The sequence below is a fragment of the Colletotrichum jinshuiense genome, chromosome 6, assembly GCF_051148585.1.
Source record: "Colletotrichum jinshuiense chromosome 6, complete sequence".
In the NCBI taxonomy this organism is placed as follows: domain Eukaryota; kingdom Fungi; phylum Ascomycota; class Sordariomycetes; order Glomerellales; family Glomerellaceae; genus Colletotrichum; species Colletotrichum jinshuiense.
In genome coordinates, this window is record NC_139313.1 from 3411949 (window position 1) to 3435261 (window position 23313).

The 23313-nt window shown below is 53.7% G+C and overlaps 6 protein-coding genes across 6 annotated transcripts; 2 read left to right on the forward strand and 4 right to left on the reverse strand.

The window, feature by feature from the left end:
* Positions 1-410: 410 nt before the first annotated feature.
* EsH8_VI_000884 (mitochondrial 54S ribosomal protein mL49) lies at positions 411-946 on the reverse strand (the record flags this gene model as incomplete). The annotated part of the gene is made up of 2 exons (XM_083272137.1): positions 411-485; positions 608-946. 2 exons carry the CDS (start codon positions 944-946, stop codon positions 411-413), a joined length of 414 nt encoding a protein of 137 aa, XP_083127311.1.
* A 574-nt stretch (positions 947-1520) lies between these two features.
* EsH8_VI_000885 (eIF3 subunit 6 N terminal domain-containing protein) lies at positions 1521-2915 on the forward strand (the record flags this gene model as incomplete). The annotated part of the gene is made up of 2 exons (XM_083272138.1): positions 1521-1919; positions 2001-2915. 2 exons carry the CDS (start codon positions 1521-1523, stop codon positions 2913-2915), a joined length of 1314 nt encoding a protein of 437 aa, XP_083127312.1.
* Positions 2916-3724: 809 nt separating this feature from the next.
* EsH8_VI_000886 (anaphase promoting complex subunit 1) lies at positions 3725-9772 on the reverse strand (the record flags this gene model as incomplete). The annotated part of the gene is made up of 3 exons (XM_083272139.1): positions 3725-6295; positions 6346-6809; positions 6862-9772. 3 exons carry the CDS (start codon positions 9770-9772, stop codon positions 3725-3727), a joined length of 5946 nt encoding a protein of 1981 aa, XP_083127313.1.
* Positions 9773-10443: 671 nt separating this feature from the next.
* On the forward strand, positions 10444-15967 carry EsH8_VI_000887 (CLH domain-containing protein; the record flags this gene model as incomplete). The annotated part of the gene is made up of 7 exons (XM_083272140.1): positions 10444-10785; positions 10838-11865; positions 11920-13666; positions 13721-14337; positions 14846-15094; positions 15238-15500; positions 15963-15967. 7 exons carry the CDS (start codon positions 10444-10446, stop codon positions 15965-15967), a joined length of 4251 nt encoding a protein of 1416 aa, XP_083127314.1.
* A 1288-nt stretch (positions 15968-17255) lies between these two features.
* Positions 17256-17898, reverse strand: EsH8_VI_000888 (uncharacterized protein; the record flags this gene model as incomplete). Its single annotated transcript, XM_083272141.1, has 3 exons — positions 17256-17593; positions 17657-17746; positions 17799-17898. 3 exons carry the CDS (start codon positions 17896-17898, stop codon positions 17256-17258), a joined length of 528 nt encoding a protein of 175 aa, XP_083127315.1.
* Positions 17899-19887: 1989 nt separating this feature from the next.
* Positions 19888-21884, reverse strand: EsH8_VI_000889 (uncharacterized protein; the record flags this gene model as incomplete). Its single annotated transcript, XM_083272142.1, has 2 exons — positions 19888-20450; positions 20501-21884. 2 exons carry the CDS (start codon positions 21882-21884, stop codon positions 19888-19890), a joined length of 1947 nt encoding a protein of 648 aa, XP_083127316.1.
* Between the last annotated feature and the right edge of the window lie 1429 nt (positions 21885-23313).

A 23313-nucleotide genomic window follows, 5' to 3' on the forward strand; every position in this document is an offset into this window, starting at 1 on the left:
GCTGCTTGATCAGGGAGCCATTCTTTCATAGGTGTATATGACGCGACAATGCAAGAATACCTCCAAACATTGTCTGAACAGATCCGTGGTGATCTACGACTAGCAAATCAGTGCTGCCATAATTTAATAGTGTCGGCTTGATCGTTGAAAAAAAGGCTGCCACTTTCACAAACTGAAGCACATTTTGCGACTTCTTGGATAAATGTGTGCCCCCCTGAGGAGCTAATAGTACATTTTCGCCTTAGATGTGGCTTTGGTATAGTGCGACCTCTTCCATGCTTGACATTACTGGTTTGAAGCATCAGTCAAGTCAAGATTTTTTCCTTGTCCCCTTTGTATGATACATTTTTCTGGTTGTACAACTCGGCCTCGCTAATATGCCAGGTCGTCATTCCGCAGACATTCCTCTCTTATGCCGTCTTTGTAGACGTTGGGTTGCCCAAGGTGCTGGTCAGCCACTCCTTGACCTTCTCAACGTGGAAACCCTATGATAATTGTTAGTCCAAAACATTGGCACGTTGCAGCTATGTCGAGAAGATTGGACATAGTATATATCCACCATCACCACCGAATGAGCAGCACGGAGTAAATGAGTATCCAAACGCACCTTGAGCTGGACGTGTCCCGTCACGGGGTTCAACTTAACCTCCTCACTGGGGAACCCAGCCTCCCGGGCCAGGTCCTCGGCGAAGGCCTTCTTGTTGCCCTCAATCTTCTTGACGATTGTGAATTTGGACTGGCCCGCGGCCTTTGTGCGAGCATAGACAGGGTATTGGTTCGAGGCGGTCAGGCCGATGACGTACGGCCTTGTCGTTGTTGTAGCGGAGGAGGCCTCGGTGGCTGTGGAGGAGAAGCGTATTGAAGGAAGGAAGGCGGAGGTTCTGGGGGTGAAGAGGGTGGCGAGGCTCGGCCGGGCGAGGGCAGCTTTGTTGAGGGCTGAGCGCATTTTGGGGAGGCTGTGGGAGAGTCGAATTGGTTTGTTGCAGAAGGACGGAAGCAAGGCTGAGGTCGTGAAGAGCTCCTTGGCTGGGTCCTTGCTCTAGTGGTGTGGTCTACAGAGGTTTTGCCAGTGAAGGGATTCGCGCCGGCTGAAGCTCGGAGCAATCCACGTGCCTGGACCGTGCGTTCAGCGTTTGTGTTTCACGCCCCCACACTACCTACCTTCCACAGGACAGGATAGCCTTGAACTTATGTAAGCATGGGCCACACAAGGTGGTTCACTACAGTTTGCTGGCTGCAGTGTGCCGGCGTGAATTAGGCGGATCGGGAAAACCCCGGCACGCGGGAAACCCCCCACCAATTCTGCCCTTTGGCGAAAATGCCCAAAACTCTTCTGCCCCTCAGCGGAAGGAAAAGATTGAGCAAAAGACGATCGCGCAGACCCGAACCGGACGGCCGACGACACACCCCCCCTCTCCAGGCGACGACTCCATATCTCGATCTTCACGATCCGATTCTCCGAATTTTTCGTGAACTGAAAACTCATCCCCCGACTCTCGAAACACATATATCCGCCCAACATGGAGGAAGTCTACGCCGCCATCGATGGCGAGAGCATCCTGCCCAAGCTCGCGTCGCAGCTCTCCCGCCACCTCGTCTTCCCCCTGATCGAGTTTGAGGCAGGCCGCGCCGAGGAGAAGGGTGATGATGAGAGTGCCCGCAAGATCCTCGCTGGAAAGATCAAGCTTCTCGAGGACACCAACATGGCCGACTATGTCGCCCAGCTGTACCAGGACCTCAACGGCGGCAGCGAGGCCCCCGCCGAGTACGCCAAGAAGCGCAACGAGGTCATTGCCCAGCTCGAGAAGTACGAGCAGGACACTGCCAAGATCTCCGAGCTGCTGACGCGCGAGGATGTTGTCGGAGCTCTGCGCAGCGACAAGGTTGCCAACTTGGAGTTCTTGAAGAAGGACCACGATGTGAGTTCCTCCCTCCCGCCCCACAGTGCACTCGAGATGGGCGAAAGTGGGAACGGAAGACTAACGTGACGTGAAAAAAAGGTCACCATCGAGATGGTCAACGCTCTCTACGAGTTCGGTCAGTTCCAGTTCCGCTGCGGTAACTACGGCGCCGCCGCCGAGCTGCTGTACCAGTTCCGTGTCCTCTCCACCGACAACGACCTCGTCGCGATGGCGACCTGGGGTAAGCTCGCCTCCGAGATCCTCACCACCAGCTGGGACTCGGCTGTCGAGGAGATCATGAAGGTCAAGGAGAGCATTGACAGCAAGCTCTTCAACAACCCCCGTGCCCAGCTCGACCACCGTACCATGCTTGTCCACTGGGCCCTCTTCCCCCTCTTCAACCACGAGGCCGCCCGCGAGCCCATCCTGGACCTGTTCTTCTCCGCAGCCTACATCAACACCATTCAGACCGCCTGCCCTTGGGTCCTGCGCTACCTGATTGCCGCCGTTATCACCGGTCGTTCCCGGTCCCGCAACTCCAGCTTGCACCAGAAGCAGATGAAGGACGTCATCCGTTACGTCCGCCAGGAGGCCTACGAGTACTCCGACCCCATCACCGAGTTCGTGTCCGCGCTGTACGTCGCGCACGACTTCAACGCCGCCCGCGAGGCCCTCCGCAAGGCTGAGGAGGTCTGCCGCGCCGACTTCTTCCTCATGTCTTCCAGCGACGCCTTCGTTGACGCCGCGCGCCACCTCATCTGCGAGAGCTACTGCAAGATCTTCAGCCGCATGAACATCCGTGACCTGTCTGCCAAGCTGGGCCTCAACCCCGACGACGGCGAGAAGTGGATCGTCAACCTCATCCGCGAGACGCGCCTCGACGCCAAGATCGACTCGCAGGAGGGCACCGTCATCATGAACCACCCCCCCAACAACGTTTACCAGCAGGTCATCGAGAAGACCAAGGGTGGCTTCTTCCGCACCCAGGTGCTCACCGCTGCCGTTTCCAAGTAGAGCGTGGATTACGAGGGCCTAGAAGGAGCAGCATAATGGCATGATTTGAGAAACGGGTAAAAAGGAAAAGAATCACATACCAGGTTTTACATGACACGATAGACCTACACTTTTATCAACCCTCAACACCGGAACAACCCCCTCAAATTTCTTTATTTTTTTTGAGAGCCGATGTAGTTGGCGGTGGTGGAAGAAAAGAACGCTGCAAAGACCAATGCGGCCAGCGGCAAGGGGGGTGGGGGGAACGGTTTATGTGTGTAGTGTGGTGGTGTGGATTAAGGCTTGGTGAAATTTATCCCGAGGCTTCTTTTTGCATTGGCACGGCGTTCAGGGCAAAATGGGGATCTTAAGGGCAGTGAGGAGGGGGATTCTTCGTCACCGCTTATTGAAATGTTACACGTTAAAAAACACACAACAAACCAGTTGCAAGGACCACCTCTTCAGAGCGAGTGAGATGATCCAGGCGAAGAAGGGTCGCCATGCAGAGTTGGGGACAAGCCGGTAGCTCGGGTTTAAGCCGACTCGAGTGTACTCGGTCGTTGGAGAGAGACAGTACAGGCAGACGAAATATGAATAGTTGAAAACAAAAGAACAGACAAACACACGGGGACATCCCGAAGGGTATCCTTCCAAGTGAATCAATTCCAGCGCCTAGTAGGCAAGATGGGGGTGCTCTACGCTCATCAAACGTTTCCTCATGAAAGATATCTATGCTACTCGTCTCCCTTTTTTGTATTAACCCAGAGAAACGCCGTCTTGTTTGGCACATGTCACTACGCTCAGTGCCTATGCAAATGCGAGACTTCCCTCTAGAGACTTTGTTGACTCTGCGCGCCGCCCTCCCGACCAGTCATAAACACACGACCCTTGAGCTCCTCGACGACGCTATCGCGCATCCACCACTCTTGGTTCTTCTCACCCTTTCCACCGGCCTTGGACTTGGCCCACGAACCCCCGTCTAACTGGGCACGCCGATCAGCCCACTCAAACAGCATCTTTAGGCCGAGGAGCCGCTCCCTCGACGACCCGTCCATACTGCGCTCCAGGACAAGCCGGGCGTCTACCGCGGACCCAGAGCTCTCGCCAGCAGCGCCCTCGGAGCTGGCACTCCGGTCAAGAACAGTGGCGCGCTCGGCATAGGTGAGATCGCGGAGAGTATCGAGGCCGAAAATCCATTCGATGGGATCGCGACTGCCATTGTCGATGACATCTGCGAGGGAGTCGCGGCCGAGGGCACGCAACGTCGAGGTGAACGGAGCTTCCTGCGCCGGGCGCCGGCGGAGATAGAGGCTCTGGTTCTGCTTGAAAGCGTCGACGAGTGACGGGTTCTTCTCAAAGTCAATCTCGAGATCCCAGAATGCTGGGCCTGCGTCGGTACGGATGCTAGCAATTTCGGATAGGGGAGGCAGGAGACAGGGTGTCTGGCGGACCACAGCAGCGGAGCCTTCCGCTTCCTGCGGCGAATTGCTGTTCTTCTTGCGGCGGATCTCGATAGGGGCTGACACGGGTTGGCCTGTGGCGACGTCTTTTGCGACCAGACAGCGAGGATCGGTTGCCAGGACCCAGAAGTGACGGAAGGCTTGAAGATGGGACCGGTTGTCCATAACAGACGTGGGGAACACGGGGTAAAATGCGATGAGCAAACTGGCTATGGCCTGGCTGCTGGTTCCAAAAGTGGCCGTTCCACATCCGAGGAATAATGAACCGATGGCGAGATGAGCGGCCAAGTGTGAGCCATAGGGGGTATCGGGGTCATCTCGGCCATGCAGAAGACGAAGACGACGGAGCACGACGAGATCGCCAGTGCCTGCCATGACGATGGCAGCAGAAAGCGCAAGAACGTCTTGGCACATGCGTGCATTGGAACGAGCAAGTTCCTCGTCGTACATGGGATAGTCGTGCGGTGGTGCTCGCTGAGTAGCAGGTATGCGAGATATGCGAATGAAGTGGTCAAGATAATGCACCAAAAGGTCTCGCACCCTCGTAGATGCACTGCCTGCATAACGCAGCGCGATCGAGAAGCATATACCGGTGATGATACCAAAGAAAGGCAAGTCGGTGCTCTTTAGCTTGGTGATGTTGACAAGCTTGTGACGGATACGATAGGCCTTGGGCAGGCTGTTTAGAATCCATTCAAAAGTTGGCTCAATCTTGTTCCACATGATCAAGTTCTTTGCGACCGTACGCAAGAGGAGGATGTCGGGCCGGATATAATCGAACTGGACGATGGAGTCTGGTACGTCGATCTTTCTGGCCACAATGTGATCCTCCGATTTCATGAAAATCAGGGCAAGCGCCATGACTGCGCCGGCTGCTGCTCGGTCTAGCACATGAACCATCTCAACCTTCTTTGTAGCTGTGGCGATGGTAACGAGACTTTCAGTAAGCTTCATGTCGTGGAGTCCCCGCAGGTCATTGCCTTTGCCTAGGTTGATAAGGCCAAGAGAGAACCCGGCGGCCAGACGGTAACACTCGCTCCGTAGGGGCTCGTCCTCATCTTCTTCGTCAACATGCTCAATTTCAGACATCATGATTTCGCTCATGCGTCTGTGCTGGCTATTGCAGTACAAAAGGCCGATGCCCATGATGCCGGTCGTTTGGGTCAATGGCGACAAGTTCAACTCCGCAGCCCCCCGGGGCAGCATGCGTGTAACATGTACCGAGAGAAGACGGGTGATAAGGGAATCCATGGTGCCCATATAGGACGCGGCAAGTCCCAGTAAAAGACCAACAGATGTCATGGTGTGTTTGGGGGTTAAATATTTGAAGGCGACCCATTTTGCAATGCCTTTGAGGTGCCCATTCAAACCCAGGGCCAACAAAAAGCCGGCATGCCGGTTGCTGAGATCATGGCCGGGCTTGTTGTACAAAATCCACGAAGTATCAATCCCCTTCGCCTGCGGGGAAATAGCCAAACCAGCCGCCACACCTTGGTGGAAGAAGCCCCAGCAGACTTTTTCCTCGGTAAACAACGATTTGTCAACTCCGACAGTGACGTTCGTAGGACGAACAATGCAGTTGAGGTTGAAACCGCCGACATGGAACTTCTGCGTCAGCAGTGGGTATCGCAAACTGTAGAACAACAGAGCTCGACCGGCGGGGATTGCCAATGTGCCGGTAGCTATTCTGGACACAAGCTCTTTCTGTTTCTCGAGATATTCGCTTTCGGACCATGTCGGTTCAGTTTCAAGGCGAACAATGCGGGCCTTGTGAGTCGATAGGAGATTCTGTGCTTCGTTGAGGCGACGGTCTTCTTTAAACAGTGCTCGGATAACCGCCTGTCGCTCAGTGCCCTCTCCTTCATCGAAGCCGACATTGTTGTACTCATCGACACTCTGACAGATGGTTCGGTAATCCCACGACGCATTGTGTGTGGGTGTCTGTTATTGGTCAGTTTAGAGAGGATGAGAGGTCGAGCTTGAAAACCCACAAGGATATTGGCACCACTCTTTTGCAGTTTTTTGTTTGGTGCCAAAATAGTGCTGACGTCGCCACGGTTGACGAGATCCAGTAATTCTTTGGGCCAGGTAGCGGGCGGTCGGGCTTGACATCTAGCAATCGAGTCTTTCAAAGGTGCAAGCACAGCCTCAGGGAGCGTCTCTAGCACTCTGCTATTAATACCTGCCGAGTGCACGGCTTCAACGATGGCGGTCGGGCTGCTTTTGGGCGTGAGTTTCTCAAACAGGCGTTTAAACATCAACGTCCTTGGGGTGATCATCGCCCATCTCGAGTCTTTCAGATGATCTTGCTCGGACTTCATAGTTTGAGAATGGTAAAGGTTGGCCAGTGTAAGAAAAGGGTGGTATTGACCAACAGACAAACACGTCTGTATCCAGTGAAAGATGTCAAAATCAACGCCTGATGGTTGGGTAAGAGGAACCTCAAGGTGGAGCTCTGTTCAAATTAGTATCGTGGTGGCTTCAATGTAGAGGACAAGCAAGCTAACCTGAGTCATAACGAGGTTCCAGTTCTTCCTGGATCCCCAGTTCATACATGGCAACGAAATCATGCCACCTCAGCCAGCGGGCTATCTGGCACATAATCACGCGCAATGGTGCCGTTCCCGGAGATGCGTACTCGGGAGTCATGATTTCGAGCTTTTGTTCCTCGAGAAGGAGATGAAGCGCAACGAATATGCTCCAAGCAGCATTTCCACGGTTCTCTGCACTGCGCTGTTGACCGGTTGGCAGGTAGCCATTGACGCCTACAGCTTTTTCGCCAAGCGGAGATGCTAGATAACCCTTGGCATACTGGATGTGCGTAGACATGAATTTGGTTTCTTTGAGACCCGAGTTGAAAGTACTCTCAGAGTCATCATTGGCGTCCTCATCAAGAGTCCAGCCCCAGCTATTCGTTTGTTGCCAGCTTGGGCATCCTAGTGCGTTGGGAGTCTCGTACAAATGAAGCGTATTCCAGTCTTCGAGGCTTTGGATTGACCCAAACGAGCCTGACTGAGGTCGCCGCTTACGTCTGGACGGCCGCGTCAAATATTCTTGTGAAGCATTTGATTTACCTAAGGCCAGATATATGGCAAGGAGTTGGATCACCAATGCAGACCATTCAGGGTCCGCAACCTCCAATTCCTCGCTCCTCAGCCATATCATGATATGCCACCAGCCGGGAAACATCTTTTCGGCATGAGACGCTGGCAGAATGCTCCGGCATGTATCCAGAACCTTGCGAACCTGTGGATTCCGAGGTTGGAGTTGAATCTGAATTTGATGGTGTCTGTCTTCGCCGTCGACCATGTCAACGACCCCCCTCGCTTTTGAATATTGAAGCCCTCCGACATTCCCATTCGCCACCTCAATGACTTCGGATTTGCGATGACGAACATCTCGGTCAACCACGCGCCCACGATAATGCAGGCTTCTAACATTCTCCAACGACATTGGCGGGAGGGAGATAGGAGTGATTTGGCTCCATGGAGCCTGGATGCTTAGCTCTCTGCGGCCCTCGTGCCCTTCGGACAGGATGAGGATAACCGAGATATCGCCATCAGTCACTTTGCAAGAGTCCACCACGTGGTGTGCTCTTCTAAGGGCACCGCAGGCCAGTCGCACAGGATCTTCAGACGAGGTCGAGCCCTTGCCAGGTTTTGGTGGAACGAGGAATCGCGGTCCTCGCTGTAGATCGATGGTGAGGAGCTGAAGTCTCTTGTCCAGAGAGTCCTGGATTCCAATGAGTAGCTCACCGCGCAATGGATCATCAACAGCGAATTGCGGTGCGGTCAAGATGAACACCTTGCAATGATGGCGAGCAGGCTGCCTCGAGAGGGAGTAGCGCACGTTAGAGTTGTCCAGAGGTATGGACTGAATCTTTGTGAACATCATTTCCTGCGAGAGACCGTCAAATACATGATCGTCCAGACCCATGCTGTGGAAACCCTCGAAATCACCGCCAGCTCGAAGCTCTTCCAATACGCCGTCGATTGGGGCCTCTAGCAGGCTGCCTAAGCTCGGGTGGATGGTCTGGTTATGGTTGTTGAAAGAACCGTAGCCACCACTGAGTCTAGCCCCCTGGCTACCGTAGGATTCGATTCGTTTGGAACCGCCATGCGCAGGGACCAACGGCTGCTCGGCGAAAACAGATCGCTCCTGAGAGGCGGAGAGATCCGCGCGGGCCAACATCGAACTCACTCGTCGAGATTGCCTTCGGTTGGCACCGGATTCTTTATCCAGGTCGAGAGAGGAGACCAAATCCAGCGGCTTCTCAACCTTGTCGAGCTTTTCAACTTTCTCGCTCTTTCTTGACCGCTTCCCTGGGAGCGGAGCACCAAAACTTTCTCGAAAGTTTGTCTGAACTGGTGTTGAGGCTCCACTGGCGAAATGTGGCTGCATAGAGCTGCGGCGACGCTCTGCCCTGCTCTTGTCCTTCTTAAGGCGACCAATAAAGGGGTCATCATTCTTGATGTACGTCACCCTCCATACGGCGTAAGTGCTTGCTTCCCGGTTGATGGTGACGGCAAGTATGAGTGGCTCAGAGTTCTTGGTGTTTGGCGCGCCGGGATGCTTGATCTCTTCAATGTGCAATATTTCTTCGGCGGGGTCCAAAAAGTACGGTGACTTTGGAGTGCCTTTCTTCCTTTTCTCTCTCGTGGCACCGTCCGGTCGGGTAACGACAAGTCCTAGCTCTTGCAACGGATCCAACAGAGATACCAAGCGCGGCCAATGGGAATCCGGTTGCTCTAGAGGTGCCTCCCACATATTTCCCAAGGTCGAGCCCAGCCTCATTGGCAGGGACTTGGGCTTGTTCAGGCTCTCGACGGAGAAGACGGTGTGTTGCGAGCTTCGGGGAGATGTAACGGTGATCTGCGAGGACACGAAGGAATTGGGCGGAACTTTCGGGAATTTGAGAGCAACTGGCGCAGTGCTGTCGCCTCGCTGTCTGCGCTGGATGATGACGCCCTGGGGTGCTGCGCAGGCGGCCTCGACCTCGAATGGCATGTGGACGACATGGCTCGTACCGGAGAGGAAGTAAACGTGGGCTTGGGTGCGTAGGAAGACGACCAGTGCTCTAGATAGACGACGAGATTCATTCGGTTTTTCTGCAGGCGTACTCTTGGCATCTTTCTTCTTGTCGTTGTCGGATGTGGGAAAGGAAGCCAGGAGGGCTTGGGTAACGGGCTCTTTTTCAAGGTCGAACTTGAACGATTTGCGGAAGACGCCCCCACGGCTCCAGACGACGCAGTCTTTGGTAACCAAAAGCTCATCCTCCACCTCAGTCGCATGATCGTACTCGTTTGGATCGGGGTCGGTCGAGATCTCCCAGGAATATTTCGATGGCGGGGCATCTTCGTGGGCTGTGTGATGGAGGCCGCTAGGCTGGTGCAGCCCCAAAGACTTGACTGACGCCATTGCGATCCCCCATGTGTGAGATAGAGAAAGAAATGTCTGGTCACAGCGCCTTGAGGAATATGGAACCAGGGAAATACAGGCTGGCCATAACAGCTTCGGGGCGCTGTTCTTGTTTGCGTCGTGATATTCGGCTGGCGGTCGTGATGGGTCGTATTTGGAGTCGCGTTTTTGGCCGCCAGGACGCGAATGAGAGCTCTCAGCGCCCAGCGGGCAGAGGTCCAGGTTCCGGCCACTAAATTTTGGGTTGGGGGTGGGGGAGGGGCATCTCACCCTACCAATGTGATTGGACCGCTGCCAATGGATAAGAGTGAAGGGACCAGCTTGCGCCGGACCCACCAGAAATGGGCTTCTGTTCCCTATGGCCCTGAGCCTCAGGCGCGAACTAAGGTGCGATGCGCTGGTCTAGCATCGCACAAGCTCCGACCAGCTCACCGGGTACGTACCGAGCGCGCCTCGTGACGTAGCGGACCAGCGCAGCACCCTCACCTTAAGCTACACCCGCCTTCATTAGGAGCTCACCGAACCCGGACCCAAGCTCGAGGTAGCTCTTTGCCCATCGCATCGGCCTCTCCGTCGAACCGACTTACTCCCTCCCAATTCCACCGAGGCCCCCGCCGTTTCCCCTCCCCACCGACCATGCCATTGCCCGCGCCGGCAGCACAATTGGCACAATGACGGACGCCGACTCCGATCGCGAGTCTATGGGGACTCGTGCGAAGAAGGGAAAGGAGCCCGAGATAGAGACTGACGGGAGCTCTGTCGTCCCAAACGATTCGGCCGTGAGCAAGCCGGAGAAAGGCACTGGGGAGGAGGGCACAGTGGATGATAGCGAGGAGGAGGAAGACGAGGACGAGGACGATGAAGATGATGACGACGAAGACGACGACGACGACGACGACGACGACGAAGATGAAGAGCCCAGGCTCAAGTACGCCCGCCTCACTCAGCACTTGGGACCCATCTACCGCAATGGCGATGCCACCAGCTCGTTCCTCGTCGCTGGAGACAAAATGGTATAGTCGCTCTCTATTGTTTCTCTAGACGGGGAAGACTAACAAAGTGAAGATAATCGGAACCCATAACGGCAACATTCACGTAATCCAGTTGCCCATGTTCCAATCTCTCCGAGTCTACCATGCCCATTCCGCCTCTATCACCAGCATCTCCATATCCCCGAATCCCCCCCCTCTGCCAACTGCGAGGTCGGAAGCAGTCCAGCGGCTCGCGGCAGAGGCTGCCGAGGAAGCTGCAAAGCAGCGTCCAGCCTCCCGCCACTCAGGTACCTCGCCAGCGGCCGCCTCACGAAGGCCTAAGGAGCCATCTCCGGTTCCAAATACGCCTTCGAATAATGTACACATAGCCACCTCGTCCATGGATGGCAATGTTTGCGTCTTCTCTCTCGTCGATACAAAGGACATTCAGTTGCGCAACTTTGCCCGTCCAGTGCAGGCTGTAGCCCTCTCCCCCGACTACAAGAATGATCGAACCTATATCTCTGGTGGCCTCGCCGGTCAGCTGATCGTGACAACTGGCGGACAACCCGGCCGGAGTACTTCGACAACAGTCGGGACAGCAGCTGCCACGGCGTCTGGTTGGCTTGGCAGTATGGGATTAGGAACGAATTCCGGCAAGGACACCATCCTGCATTCTGGCGAAGGCACCATCAACAACATTAAGTGGTCGTTATCTGGAAAGTACGTGGTATGGCTCAATGAGCACGGTGTGAAAATCATGCGTTCAAAGTTGCATCTCGAGAGCGGCGACTCCGATGATGCCTGGAAACGGATCGGACACATAGATCGCCCACAAACAGACGAATGGGAAACCATGGCCAGCGTCTGGAAAGGCCGAGTTGAGTGGATTGACGAGCAGGCTGTTGAGACGGACGATGGCGAGGCTGGGCGGACGGACTTTGCTGCAACACCAGCATCCGAGAGCTTGAGACAACAGGTAACCTCGAGCACCAAAAAAATCGAAAGGCTCCTAGTTGGCTGGGGTGGAACCATATGGATCATCCACGTTCACCCCGGCAGCGTTGGCACCGGCAAGCGAGCAGGAGAAAAGTCAATTGGACGCGCCGAGATAGCGAAACAGTAAGTTTCTTGGGCGAAGCAAGATTTCCATGGCCTGATACTAACATGTTATAGCCTTCGTATGGACTGCATCATTTCTGGAATTTCTTTATATACCCAAAACCTTCTCCTTGTATTAGCATATGTACTACCCGACGACGAGAAAGAAGACAGCGACGATGGCAATGACGAACAGAAGGCTAGCAAGGGCCACAAGTCAAAGATCTCAACGAGCAGCGAGCCTTCTGGCGGCATCAGGCGCCGTCAAAACCATCTCCCGCCAGAGCTAAGACTAATCGACCTCGATTCGCAAGCTGAAGTCGACAAAGATGGTCTCAGCGTAAGCAGATATGAGAGACTCTCATCGGGTGACTATCATCTCGGTGTACTGCCGGCCCAAAACGCCGCATCGGCCGTGGCTTCTTCCAAAGGCGCCTTGGAGGCCATTGCCGGGTTTGGATCCGAGATGTGGAATGCTGCCATCAATCCCAGAACGCTTTTCAGCTCGGGTGCAAGCATCAGAAGCAAGAACAGCGGGGATGATGTCTCTAGCATACAAACCCCGAGCACGGCTGGAGGTGTTCGCAAGCAAGGGACGCCCACAGTTCACCCGAATCTCATCAAGCCAGGAGTCAAGATTTTCGTTCACAGCCCGTTTGACTTTATCCTCGCAACAAAACGAGACCTTGGTGACCACCTGGGTTGGTTGCTGGAGCACCAGGAGTACCAAAAGGCCTGGGAGCTACTTGATGAGCATCCCGAGATCATGGTTGCACCCCCGGATAATTTGCACGAGCTCGTTCCTTCGACACCGGATAAGAAGCAGGGCAATCAGGACGATCTCTACGATGATGCCTCGTCGGTTATGGGGTCTACAGGTCTGGCAAGACACCCAAGTTCTTCGGCACAAAAAGAGAAGAGAAGGGTTGGCGAGTTGTGGATAAGGGAGCTCATCGAAGCCGGCAATTGGACTGAGGCCGGTGTTGTCTGCGGCAAAGTCCTTGGCTCTTCCGACAGATGGGAGAAATGGGTTTGGACATTTGCTGGCGCCGACAAGTTCGACGAAATCACTGACTACATCCCATCCGACCCCATGTATCCTCCCATTCCGGGTACCATCTATGAAGTCGTGTTGAACCACTACATCCAGGTAGACAAGTTGCGATTTAGAGAACTGCTAGACCGCTGGACAACCGACCTCTTCGACATCAAGACTGTCACCACTGCGCTGGAGAACCAACTGAGGTATCGCGATGTTCGCGAGGACAGTGTTGAAGGTGGGGTAAAGGGCCGCGACTGGAGAATCGTCATGGAATCGCTGGCGCGGTTACACGAGGCGAACGGTCGCTTCCGAGAATCACTCAAATCCTACATCAAACTTCAAGATGCAGACTCGGCATTCCGACTGATCCGCGATAATCATCTCGCCGAAGCAGTCGCCGATGACATACCTAGCTTCATTGGACTGCGGGTACCCGCCAATCATCGCGACTTTATGCGAGAGGCCGACTTTGAGGCTGCTACATCGGAAGCCATCACTCTGCTAGTCGACGAAGCGCAGCATGGTCTTGTCAAGCCTTCGGTTGTAGTCTCGCAACTCCAGGAGAAAGAGCTCAACCTGTATTTGTTCTTCTACCTGCGTGGCTTGTACAAAGGCGAGGGCATCGAAGAACATACTGTGGAGACTCGAGATAGGCTATTAATGGACAGCCAGTCCCAAGTTGACGAGTTTGCAGACTTGGCCGTTCGGCTGTTTGCCATGTACGACAGACCGTTGCTGATGAGCTTCTTGAAATCGTCGACTTCGTACACATTCGAAAAGGTGAGCGGAAGCTGCTCGAGGTCACGATGTAGTGTCGCTAACAACTGACTACAGGCGGTTCAAGAGTGCGAAAAGTACAAGTACGACGATGAGCTGGTCCACCTGTACTCCAAGACAGGGGAGATGAAGCGTGCACTGTACCTCATCATCGACCGACTGAAAAACGTCAAGAAGGCTATTGAGTTTGCAAAGCAACAAGACGATCCCGATTTGTGGGATGACTTGTTGAACTACAGTATGGACAAGCCGAGTTTTATTCGCGGTTTGCTAGAAGAAGTCGGCACAGCCATCAACCCGATTAAGCTCGTCCGGCGCATTCCCGAAGGACTTGAGATCGAGGGCCTGAGAGAAGGTTTAAAGCATATTATGAAAGAGCACGAGATTCAGTACAGCATCAGTTCAGGTGTTGCGCGTGTGCTCAGGAGCGAGGTCGCTGCCGCTCAGAACGACCTGCGAAGCGGCCAGCGGAAGGGCGTCAAGTTCGAAGTGGTCATTCAATCGAACGAGCACGTGGATATCAAGGTAAAAGATGTCGCCCATCCGCCAGTAAATGCGGAAGAGGTAGAGGAGAGTTTCTTGGAGGCGCCCAAAGCCAAAGTGGAGCAGCCAGGCCATACCCACCAGGCTCCTGAACCAGGTCATTGCGCTCAATGTACCGAACCATTTACGGAGTATGAGATGGAGACGTTGGTTGGTTTTGCATGTGGGCACGTGTTCCATCTGTCACATCTGCTGGAGCTGCTTTACCCTGGTAAGGGTCTCAATGCTGACTACGGGTTGGCCGCGAGTGAAGAGTCGATTCGCAGCGGGTACCGGGTCGGCTCCAAGGTTACACACGCGCGGTTGCTGAAGGATCGAATTAGGGACGGATGTCCTGTCTGTACTTATCATAGCACGGATGTACCGGCCTAGAAGACTTTGTAATATGAATTGGCGAGTTTAATGAAAACGGCAGCGAGGTCGTGTTTCTTCACCTTACAGTCACTTGCTTCTGTTCGTCTTGACCATGCCTTCTTCTCCGTATATTGTCTCGCCTTCTTGCCTTTCCTCAGTATGCCCACAGGGATACCTTCTGGGCGGTAGGTGACAGACTAGTGATAAATTGTTCTTGGCTTTTTTGTCATCTAAATTACTTGCATGCCAGATTTGATAGCTGACGTGAATCTGGAGATGAGACAGCGGACAGGGGTCGCCAATGAGATTGATTAATTGGTCCCCCGGGGCACGGACCGGCCGGCAGATCATTGAGTGTCCCCACGCCCACTCGCCCCTCAGCTCCGGCGCCGCGTTTGGACGACATGTCACTCCTTCCAACCTCGGCTGGAGGGGTCGCGGCAACCCTCCCATGCATTTCGCGTCACTTTCAAAAGGCCGACGACATGGGGTCTTGGGATACCTTCCAGAGCCGGGCTCGACGGAGGCAGAACTGTGAGTTTCCCGGTTGCCCACGCGCATTGCTCTTGGTGGCGTAATTCGTCTGCGATCTGCAGGGAGGGGGGCTGGGGGAGGATGTTGGATGAATGCATGGCGCCGGCACATAGAACAGGAAGCTGACAACTGTGCAAATGCAGGTGGGACATGAACAGGACCAGCTCGCCCCTCCTCCGCCTCCCGCCCGAGATTCGCAACAAAATCTATCGTATCCTCCTCTCATCCCGCCGGATCCACGTCTTGCATGACCCCAAGACGGGGTCCTTCCACTGCGTCACGCTCCGGCCCGCCGCGAACCCATGGGCCTATAAGAAGCACCACCTCCTCAGCAGGGGACTCACGCTGCTGGGGCCGGTGTGTCGGCAGTTGTACCACGAGACGGATTTGATTCCGTACCGCGAGTGTACGTGGTCCTGGCAGACGCCCGGGTTAATGGAGAGATATCTCCTCACGGAGAGGCGGCTGCCGGTTTTACAGCGACGGGCCGTCAGAGAGGTGTGCGTGAAGGGGATTGCGGGGTTCGGGAACTTTGGGAGGAGGCTGAGGGGGGTTCTTGGGGGGTTGGAGGTTGTCTGGTTTTGGGAAGGGGGGCAAGGAACCTGCGGTGGGGGCTGGGTTTGTGAGATTGTCGAGAGGGGGAGGGTTGAGGAGGGTGTCGGGAGGCCCAATTGAGGGTTTCCTGTCTATCCTGAAAAACGGGTAGGCGGGCTTCGGCTTCTGATGGGTGCTCTGTGGCGGAAAACAACAGAGTACGACGTTCTCTGCGGAAGCCTCCGGGGGTATATAGGGTCGCGTGTAACATAGACATAGATGCGGATACCAACCGAGACTGAACATGATATAACTTTAAAGCTGAAGATATCAGCGTAGCCGAGATTCAGGCTTGGTGCCTGCGTGAGAAAGGATGATATACCTGCCAGCTTCAAACGTTACCGGCGCTGTGCTTTGTGAGACATTCCATTTGAACTTGATATTACTAGAAGGTTAGCTACCAGTTCGACGTGTAGCCTGAAAATGAATATCATATCCGCAGCCCTTGTGCCGCATAATGACTGAGGGTATTGATTGTGGTTCGGTCCATGATTGGATGGACAAATGGGTTCAAGGGTTCGGCTTGGATTTTCCAGTATCCTCGACGGACGGACTGTGAAGCAACTGCCATATGTGTTGAGACAAAGCTGCAGTTGGCAAGATTCAAACATGTAGAATGAAGAATCTTTTATAATTGCTCCATCGATCCGATACGAGACCTCAAGGCACGAATTTGCCAATGTAACACAGGATGCCGTCGACCTACATCGATCTCCATCGATGGCGAAGCGTCACGACCACTCCCCCCCGAGAAACATAGGCGGTCGATAACAGACTATTTACTTAGTCATGCCTTGTTTTTTTATGAATATAATGGAAGCTTCTCGTGTTCTGTGGTCATATCTAGATGTTTTCGGGCATTGAGGACAATGTGCGCCGAAGTTTTCGGCCTCCGTGCCTCCCGGGACCCACCTCGGCCGAAGGCTGCTGAACGACCACCGGAGTTCTGCACACTTAGGGGGAAAGGATACGGGGGCGTGCAGTACACTTCTTCACTAACCGCCCTGGAAAGGTCGAACAATCTGGGACTTTCTGTCGTTCAAAGTTGCCTGGATAAAAAACAATGGCTCTGCGGCGCGCTTTTTTCACGCGCTGCTTTTGCGATGGGCACGGAAGACGCTGTCGGGACCTCAAATCGACTGTATCACAATACAATGAGGTTTGAAGATATAAAATCTTGATCTCGGTAAGAACAGAACGCGACCACGTCATCCGACGCATCCGCGCCTCATGTATCTCGCGTGTCAAAACACCATTGGATAGCTGGCAATTGATACCAGCAGGCTCGGCAATGCGATTTGATTGCCACTGTCCGCAAGAGAACAGAAGCTCGCACCCGGAGAGATCTTTTCACATCACGGTCACTTGGAGAGGCAGAGAGGAAGATATGTAGAGCATTCAAGACGGTTTCATTTGAGGTATCCTTGGTGGAAGCAAGAAGAAGCGAACCAGCCAAACCTATCTAAAACCCAAGTCCAATGCGTGTGTCTGATGTCATCGAAAACCTTGTGCAACTCGTTCCAATTCATGATGTCTGTGTAAGCCAGAGGCCGCAGTGTGAGGATGATTAAATGATCATCAAGAGAGCGGCGCCAGCGATGATGCCAGCCACGTCGAGGTCATTGCCATCGACCTTGTCCGCACCGGAAGTGACGGTGGGAGTCTCAGTGGTGCCAATGGCGGTGGTGAAGTCACCGTTGGTAGCAGCCGAAGAGATGGTGGTAGTGTCAACACCAATGAAGGTGGTAATGCCAGAGTGGGTAGTGACACCCTCTGAAGTGACATTCTGGGTGGTGGTGTCATAGACGACAGAGGTGATGGACTCGATAGCAGAAATGACAGAAGTGTAGGGAACGGTCTTGCAGATCTGCTGAGTGACAATCTCGCAAGTCTCAGAAGGGATAACTGAAAAACACAAAGATATTTGTGAGAAACTGGTGTTTTTCATGGGATGGGAATGATACTTACCGATGATGCCGTTGGCACCAGCATTCGCAGTGGGAGCAGCGATATTGCCACCGTCAGTGATGGTGACGAGCTCCAGGGAGGCGTCGGTGGCTAGATAAATGTCAGCTATTTCATCTATTGCGACTGATGATGAGAAACTTACTGGTGTCGACAACATGGACATAGTCGCCCTCGCCCTTGGCCATACCGTTGCAGAAAGCCACGGTGGCGACGGCAGTGCTCATGGTGATGAAGAACTTCATTTTGTAGCTGGTGCCAGTGAGACAGAGGAAGCTGGACAAGATGGAGATGGAGGCTTACTTGAGTTGTCAAGAGGTGGATGTTTGTTTTTTGAATGGATGAATGAAGGTTGGGTGTGCTGTAAAGCAAGAAGAGGAAGTGAGAGTGTTTGAGATATGGGTGGGAAAAGGGGGGAAAGGAGAAGAGGGAAGAGCCCTGTGGATGAGAGAGAGGTATTTATATGTGGTGGTGGGTGATTGGGACGAGTAGGGGTGAGGCCTCTCAAAAAGCACAGTACTAACCCCCTTTTGTCCGCCCAAAAGAGCGGGTGCAACAGAGAATACAATGTGTAGAGGAGATACGTACTGTGAACCTGAATTTTGTGATTGGCCGATTGGGGGTTTATTGTCAGGTTGAACAGCTTGAGGCGAGAGCACGCGGGTCTGAGGTGAGGAGAGTGGCTTCCCTTTTTTCAAAAGGGCGAGAGCAGGCTGGCGATGATATCGTCGGGGCGACGACGATAACGAGCTCATGTGACTTCTGCTTTGGCCATGATGTCCTGTGTGCAAAAGAGCCCGAAAACCAGGCGGGAGCAATGGCTCTTATAAGTTGAGGGGTGTGAATTTCCCTTCCGCGAAGAGCGAGAGCAATTCACATCATTATGATGTCTTTGTGTGATGATGAGACTATTTGAATACTCTTCATGGTTGGCAGTTGTGTGGAAGAGTGAGGAAGAGCGCGGACAACCCGTGCTCAGAGCATAAAACTCCTCAATAGTGTAGGTAACTCATAAGAGGAAAAACTGTCTACTGAACCATCCCGAAATAGTTGCCGGGCTGTGTTAGTGGGTGGGAGCACATATGGTAGATGGCCCAAGATACTGTTTGTAAAAGAGAGTTTAGAAGAGCAAAGCATCTCAGGTGCCATTTTATTTGAATGCCCTGTCTAAACCAACGAAGTCTTCTTCGGTATGGTGGCTTTGCAAACACCCGAAAACAACTGCCAGCTTTCTGCCTTCAGTCGCCGAAGATGCCCCATCCGACCAATATCACTACCAACATCGCGGCTGACTCGATTTGAACTAGCCAGCTTCGTTCTGCATGGAAAAGTTTCTCTGTTTCTCTACTCCCACATTCCCTATGTTACATACTCTACCCCTATTGATTCAAAGTCGAATGCTCGCTGACCACTAGCAGTGGCTTCCAATACCAAAATCAAAGACCAAAGATGATTGCCTCTCGAAATTCCCACCGGTAACCTAAAGAACAATTCTGGACAACTTGAGCCAGCGAGACAAATGTCGAAAAACATTGGAAAGCTCTCTTTGTTGACGCAAAGAGCTAGCAGAATGGCCTCGAAGGCGAACTCAGACTCGATACTCCCCAGCTTTTCCTCAATGCCCTAGTCGCAGTCAAAATTTCCTTCATTGACAGATCCATCAGCTTGACGGCGCAGACGAAGTTCACCAACTACGAAGCAGAACACCGGAAAATTGACCGAGATACATCACGGAAAATCGGTCGCTAGTGTGAGAAGCGGAGACAATTCTTTCTCGTCTGGGGCCGAGCAGACCCATAGCTCGGAATGTCGTCTTGACCTGCCTGTAAGGTTGGCTAGATGCGAAGACTATACCATCCGAGGGGCATGAGAGATGCACAGCGCTGAGCAGGAGATAGCCAAGGACGAAAGCCTCTGAACAGGAGCGGTGGCATGGAAGATGAGGCGCAAAGGCAGAGAGTCTTCACTTCAAGGGCAAATATTCGGATATTGATGGCGATGGATATGGCGTTGAGAACACACCGACAAGCAAATACACTTTGTCAAACATACCTAAACGATGAAGGAACCAATATCAATACAAGATTGAGGGAAGCAATGGTTCTCGTACGCCACTGAAGAAACATCTACTTGTTATCCACCATCAAGAAACCACTTTAGGGGTATCATTATCATCTATTCATTACCTACAATATTAGAACTAAAATCTCGACTGTGAAGACAGAATAACGAGTTCAGCCAAAAATCCCAGCAACAACAGCCATTACGCCAACGTAGACACCTGAAGCCAAGAGACCCTCCGTAGCGGCCACCTTTGCGGGTCGACCGGCACCGCTGCTAAACAGACCAGCTTGAACCACACCGGCAGCTACTCCAACAGCGACAAGAAAAACAACGGCCATCCGGCCAATGAAACCAGGAATAACAGCAAAAGTGAGAATGGGTAGCAAGAAAGCGGCGGCAAATGAGACTGCGACGGTGGGCAGAAAGCCAGTGAGAGCCGAGATGAGAACATCGCGAAGACCTTTAGCCCTGTTCTCTGCGACTGAGCCACTTGAGAGAATGTTTGCATTGCGCGGCTGCGGAGTCCGAAGGTCATCGGTTGAGTAGTCAGTGTCGCGCGAGGAGCTTGATGATGGACGCGCCAAGGACACAAGGTCATCTACAGGATCGAGGAAGCGGGTTTCGATCTCAGCAATTGGGTTGTGGTTGGCAAGGTACGCGCGGTAGAAGTCGACATCTTGGATATCAGGACTAGGGAGATGCTGGGTGTCTTTGAATGATGATAGAACGTGGTCTGTAATGTGTCAGAAGGAGATCGTTAACTGGCGATGAGGGGAACCGTACTGTATTGACTGATCTTGTAGCCAATCTTGCCCAGCACGTCTGTCTTGTGCCACTGAAGCTCGCCTGCCGTAAGGACGTCTTGCCTCCTTGAGGCGGGCAGGAAACAGTTCTGCATCCGTCGCGTCTGTGTGTCCGCGGTGTCGAGCCGATGCAGCTGCTCTTCCAATTCGGCAAGCTCATCTTGGAGGTGCAGCAGTAGGCGGTGATTGAGCGCCTCGAACCGTCGGTAGATCGGCTTGATGCTCGATCTATCTGAGTCATCGATGCATAACTTGGAGGCGATCAGTTCGTACCCAGTAAGTGGCAGCTTCTCCGCCCTTGGCAGATGCTTTGGGTAACCGTGATGCATGCCAGGAAGACGTGGCTGAAGGGCGCTTGGCGGAATATGCGGCAAATTCGCATTGCCCCGCGGCATCTCGGGCGTGCCGTAATTGCGATAGCCTCGTTGCTGTTGCGCCGCGGCCATTTGCATCTCAAACTTGTTGGGCATGGAGTTGGGCGAGTCACCGTAGGCGCTGTGGTCCGGGCTGCTGCTCCTGTCGGTCTCATGATCTGCTGGTATCTCTGAAAAGACATCACTTTGGAAGCTGCTCGAGGCTGTTGAGGTGATGCTTCTCGTCGACGGCGACTGATAGCTCGAGCCGTCTGGCATCTTCCAGTACGATGACTGATCGACGGATCGCTGGATGGCTTCCGGAGTCACACTTGGTGAATCTGGCTCAAGATAGTTTAATACACTTGAGAGTTGCTGTGTCTGTGGTGAGCGACTTTGTCGGCGCCCTTTGAAGTGAGTCTTGTCGTGGGCTCGCGACTTCTCACTGCCTCTTCGCCTTGGCCAGGACGCCTGCGTGATGGTTGAACCGCTACCGCTGGAGCTGCCAGACCCATGGGTCTTTTCCGTAGGAGCCGTAAAGCTGGTCGAGGACGACCCTGTGGGCGAAGTTGGGCCGTCGGCCGATTCTTCATCTTCGTTTGTTTCGGTTGGTACAACCGTCTCATCAGACGATGATTCTGGGTCGGCGGCGACGACTTCGTCGGGTGTAGTCTGCGTAGAGTCCATATCAGACGTAGGATACCGCGTTGGGGTAGTTGGATTAGGGGTGGGAACAGATGAGGTTCTCCGAACGGTTGCACTCCTGGGACGCGGTCGTGGGTTCCCAGTTGTTGGCGTGTCTTTCGGAGGCATGTGATGCTCCTTAGGCCCTGCGTTATCGCTGGTGGCATGGGCAAATGCTGTAGAGGTTGCCGGCGCCGGGACGGTGTCCATACCACGTACGAGTCCGTCGACCGAGTCCGAGGCTAGCCACCCTTGATCTACCATCGGGCTATCGTACATTGAGCCAGGTACGTCGTCCACCGACGGAGGGCGATATGCTGTCGACATGGCAGGCCGAGGATTGGCTGAATTATTGGAATAATAGGTGAGATTAAGTTCGAGGCGACTTTCCTCGTCTTAAGCTTAATGGCCCCGGACAAGGTTGGGTAGTCCTCGTATTGAGCGACAAGAGAGAACGTCGCTGATGTACAACAAGATTTGTCTCGAGTGAGCAAATCTAGGAGCTATTGCGAGTTGTACAGGAGGCAGGCCGGAAATTGGTACACATTACAAAAGTATCTGAACAAGTAATAGTAAGGGCAAACAAGGAGTCAGGGCCCTGGAAGAGATGTAGATGTAGAAAAGGTTTCAAACGCCAACCGGGGAACTTCACTTGGAAGGGACGGATCGGGCTGGGGGTTCCCGAAGCGATCGAATTTGGGGGAGCGACTTTAGGATGGTGGTGGCAGCATGGCGAGGAGGATCCCAGTGTGTGGCGTGGCAGCGATGGGCATCTGAACCATCATTTCCCAAGCGGCAGAAAAGGGAGCGACATGGTTTGATGGCATTCATCTAAAAGAGGGGGGGACTAGGGGAATATCTAGGCCTAAAAGCAGGGAGAGAAAAGCAAGGAATACGGCGCCGTGTGATCGGGTCGAGAGTGTGTCAGCTCTCGACATAATTGTTTCAGATGACCACGAAGACTGGACCGGCATGATGGGGGTGTGACGGACGGGCTACGAGGGGCTGAGCTGAAGGTGTGGTGTCTTTCAGTGCGGTGTGGGAGGGGTTGGATGGACGGATGGACGGCCGACAGGGAGCTCAAGGTAGGGACTCATGGAGCGGCGAGCGGTAGCGCTGTGTCGTGATGTTTGACCGAGCTTTGCGTCTTGAGTCCCTCTGATGGCCGAGTTGAGATGGGTGAGAGAGGAACACAACACGGACGAAAGAGGTATTTGAGGACGAAGTATGGCGGGGGGTCCCAGCCAAACGAGCCTATACTACATACTGGTAGTACTGCTTTTGTACTAATGTGTATTAGTAGACTCGCGGGACGTTTCCCCCATCGGCACATGCATGTTAGCGGCATGCCCATTCAATTCCCATTCCCTGCGCTGCGTGGCACTCCACTGATTTCCAGCGCATGCGCCGGATCCCTCGCCGCTGGAAACGCGCCATCACTTACATAAGCGTCCTTTCCAGCTGGGCCCTGGATCCTGGTCCTGGGCGGAATGTGGTCCGGAACCTTGAGCGGCCCGAAAAGACAAGCAGCACTGAATTTAATGTGACGGGAGCTCTTTGAGGCTATCGCGAACTCAAGTTCGAGCTCAAGCTTAATTGCATGACGCCCCTTTCGCCTATCACTGCGACGACATCTTGATGAACGGGACCGAGCGACGCCCAGTCAAATTCGAAAACACACCAATGACCGCATAACTGCAACCTCCGACCATTCAACAGCTCCTCTCACCCCGATCGCGACCCTCCAATCATACGC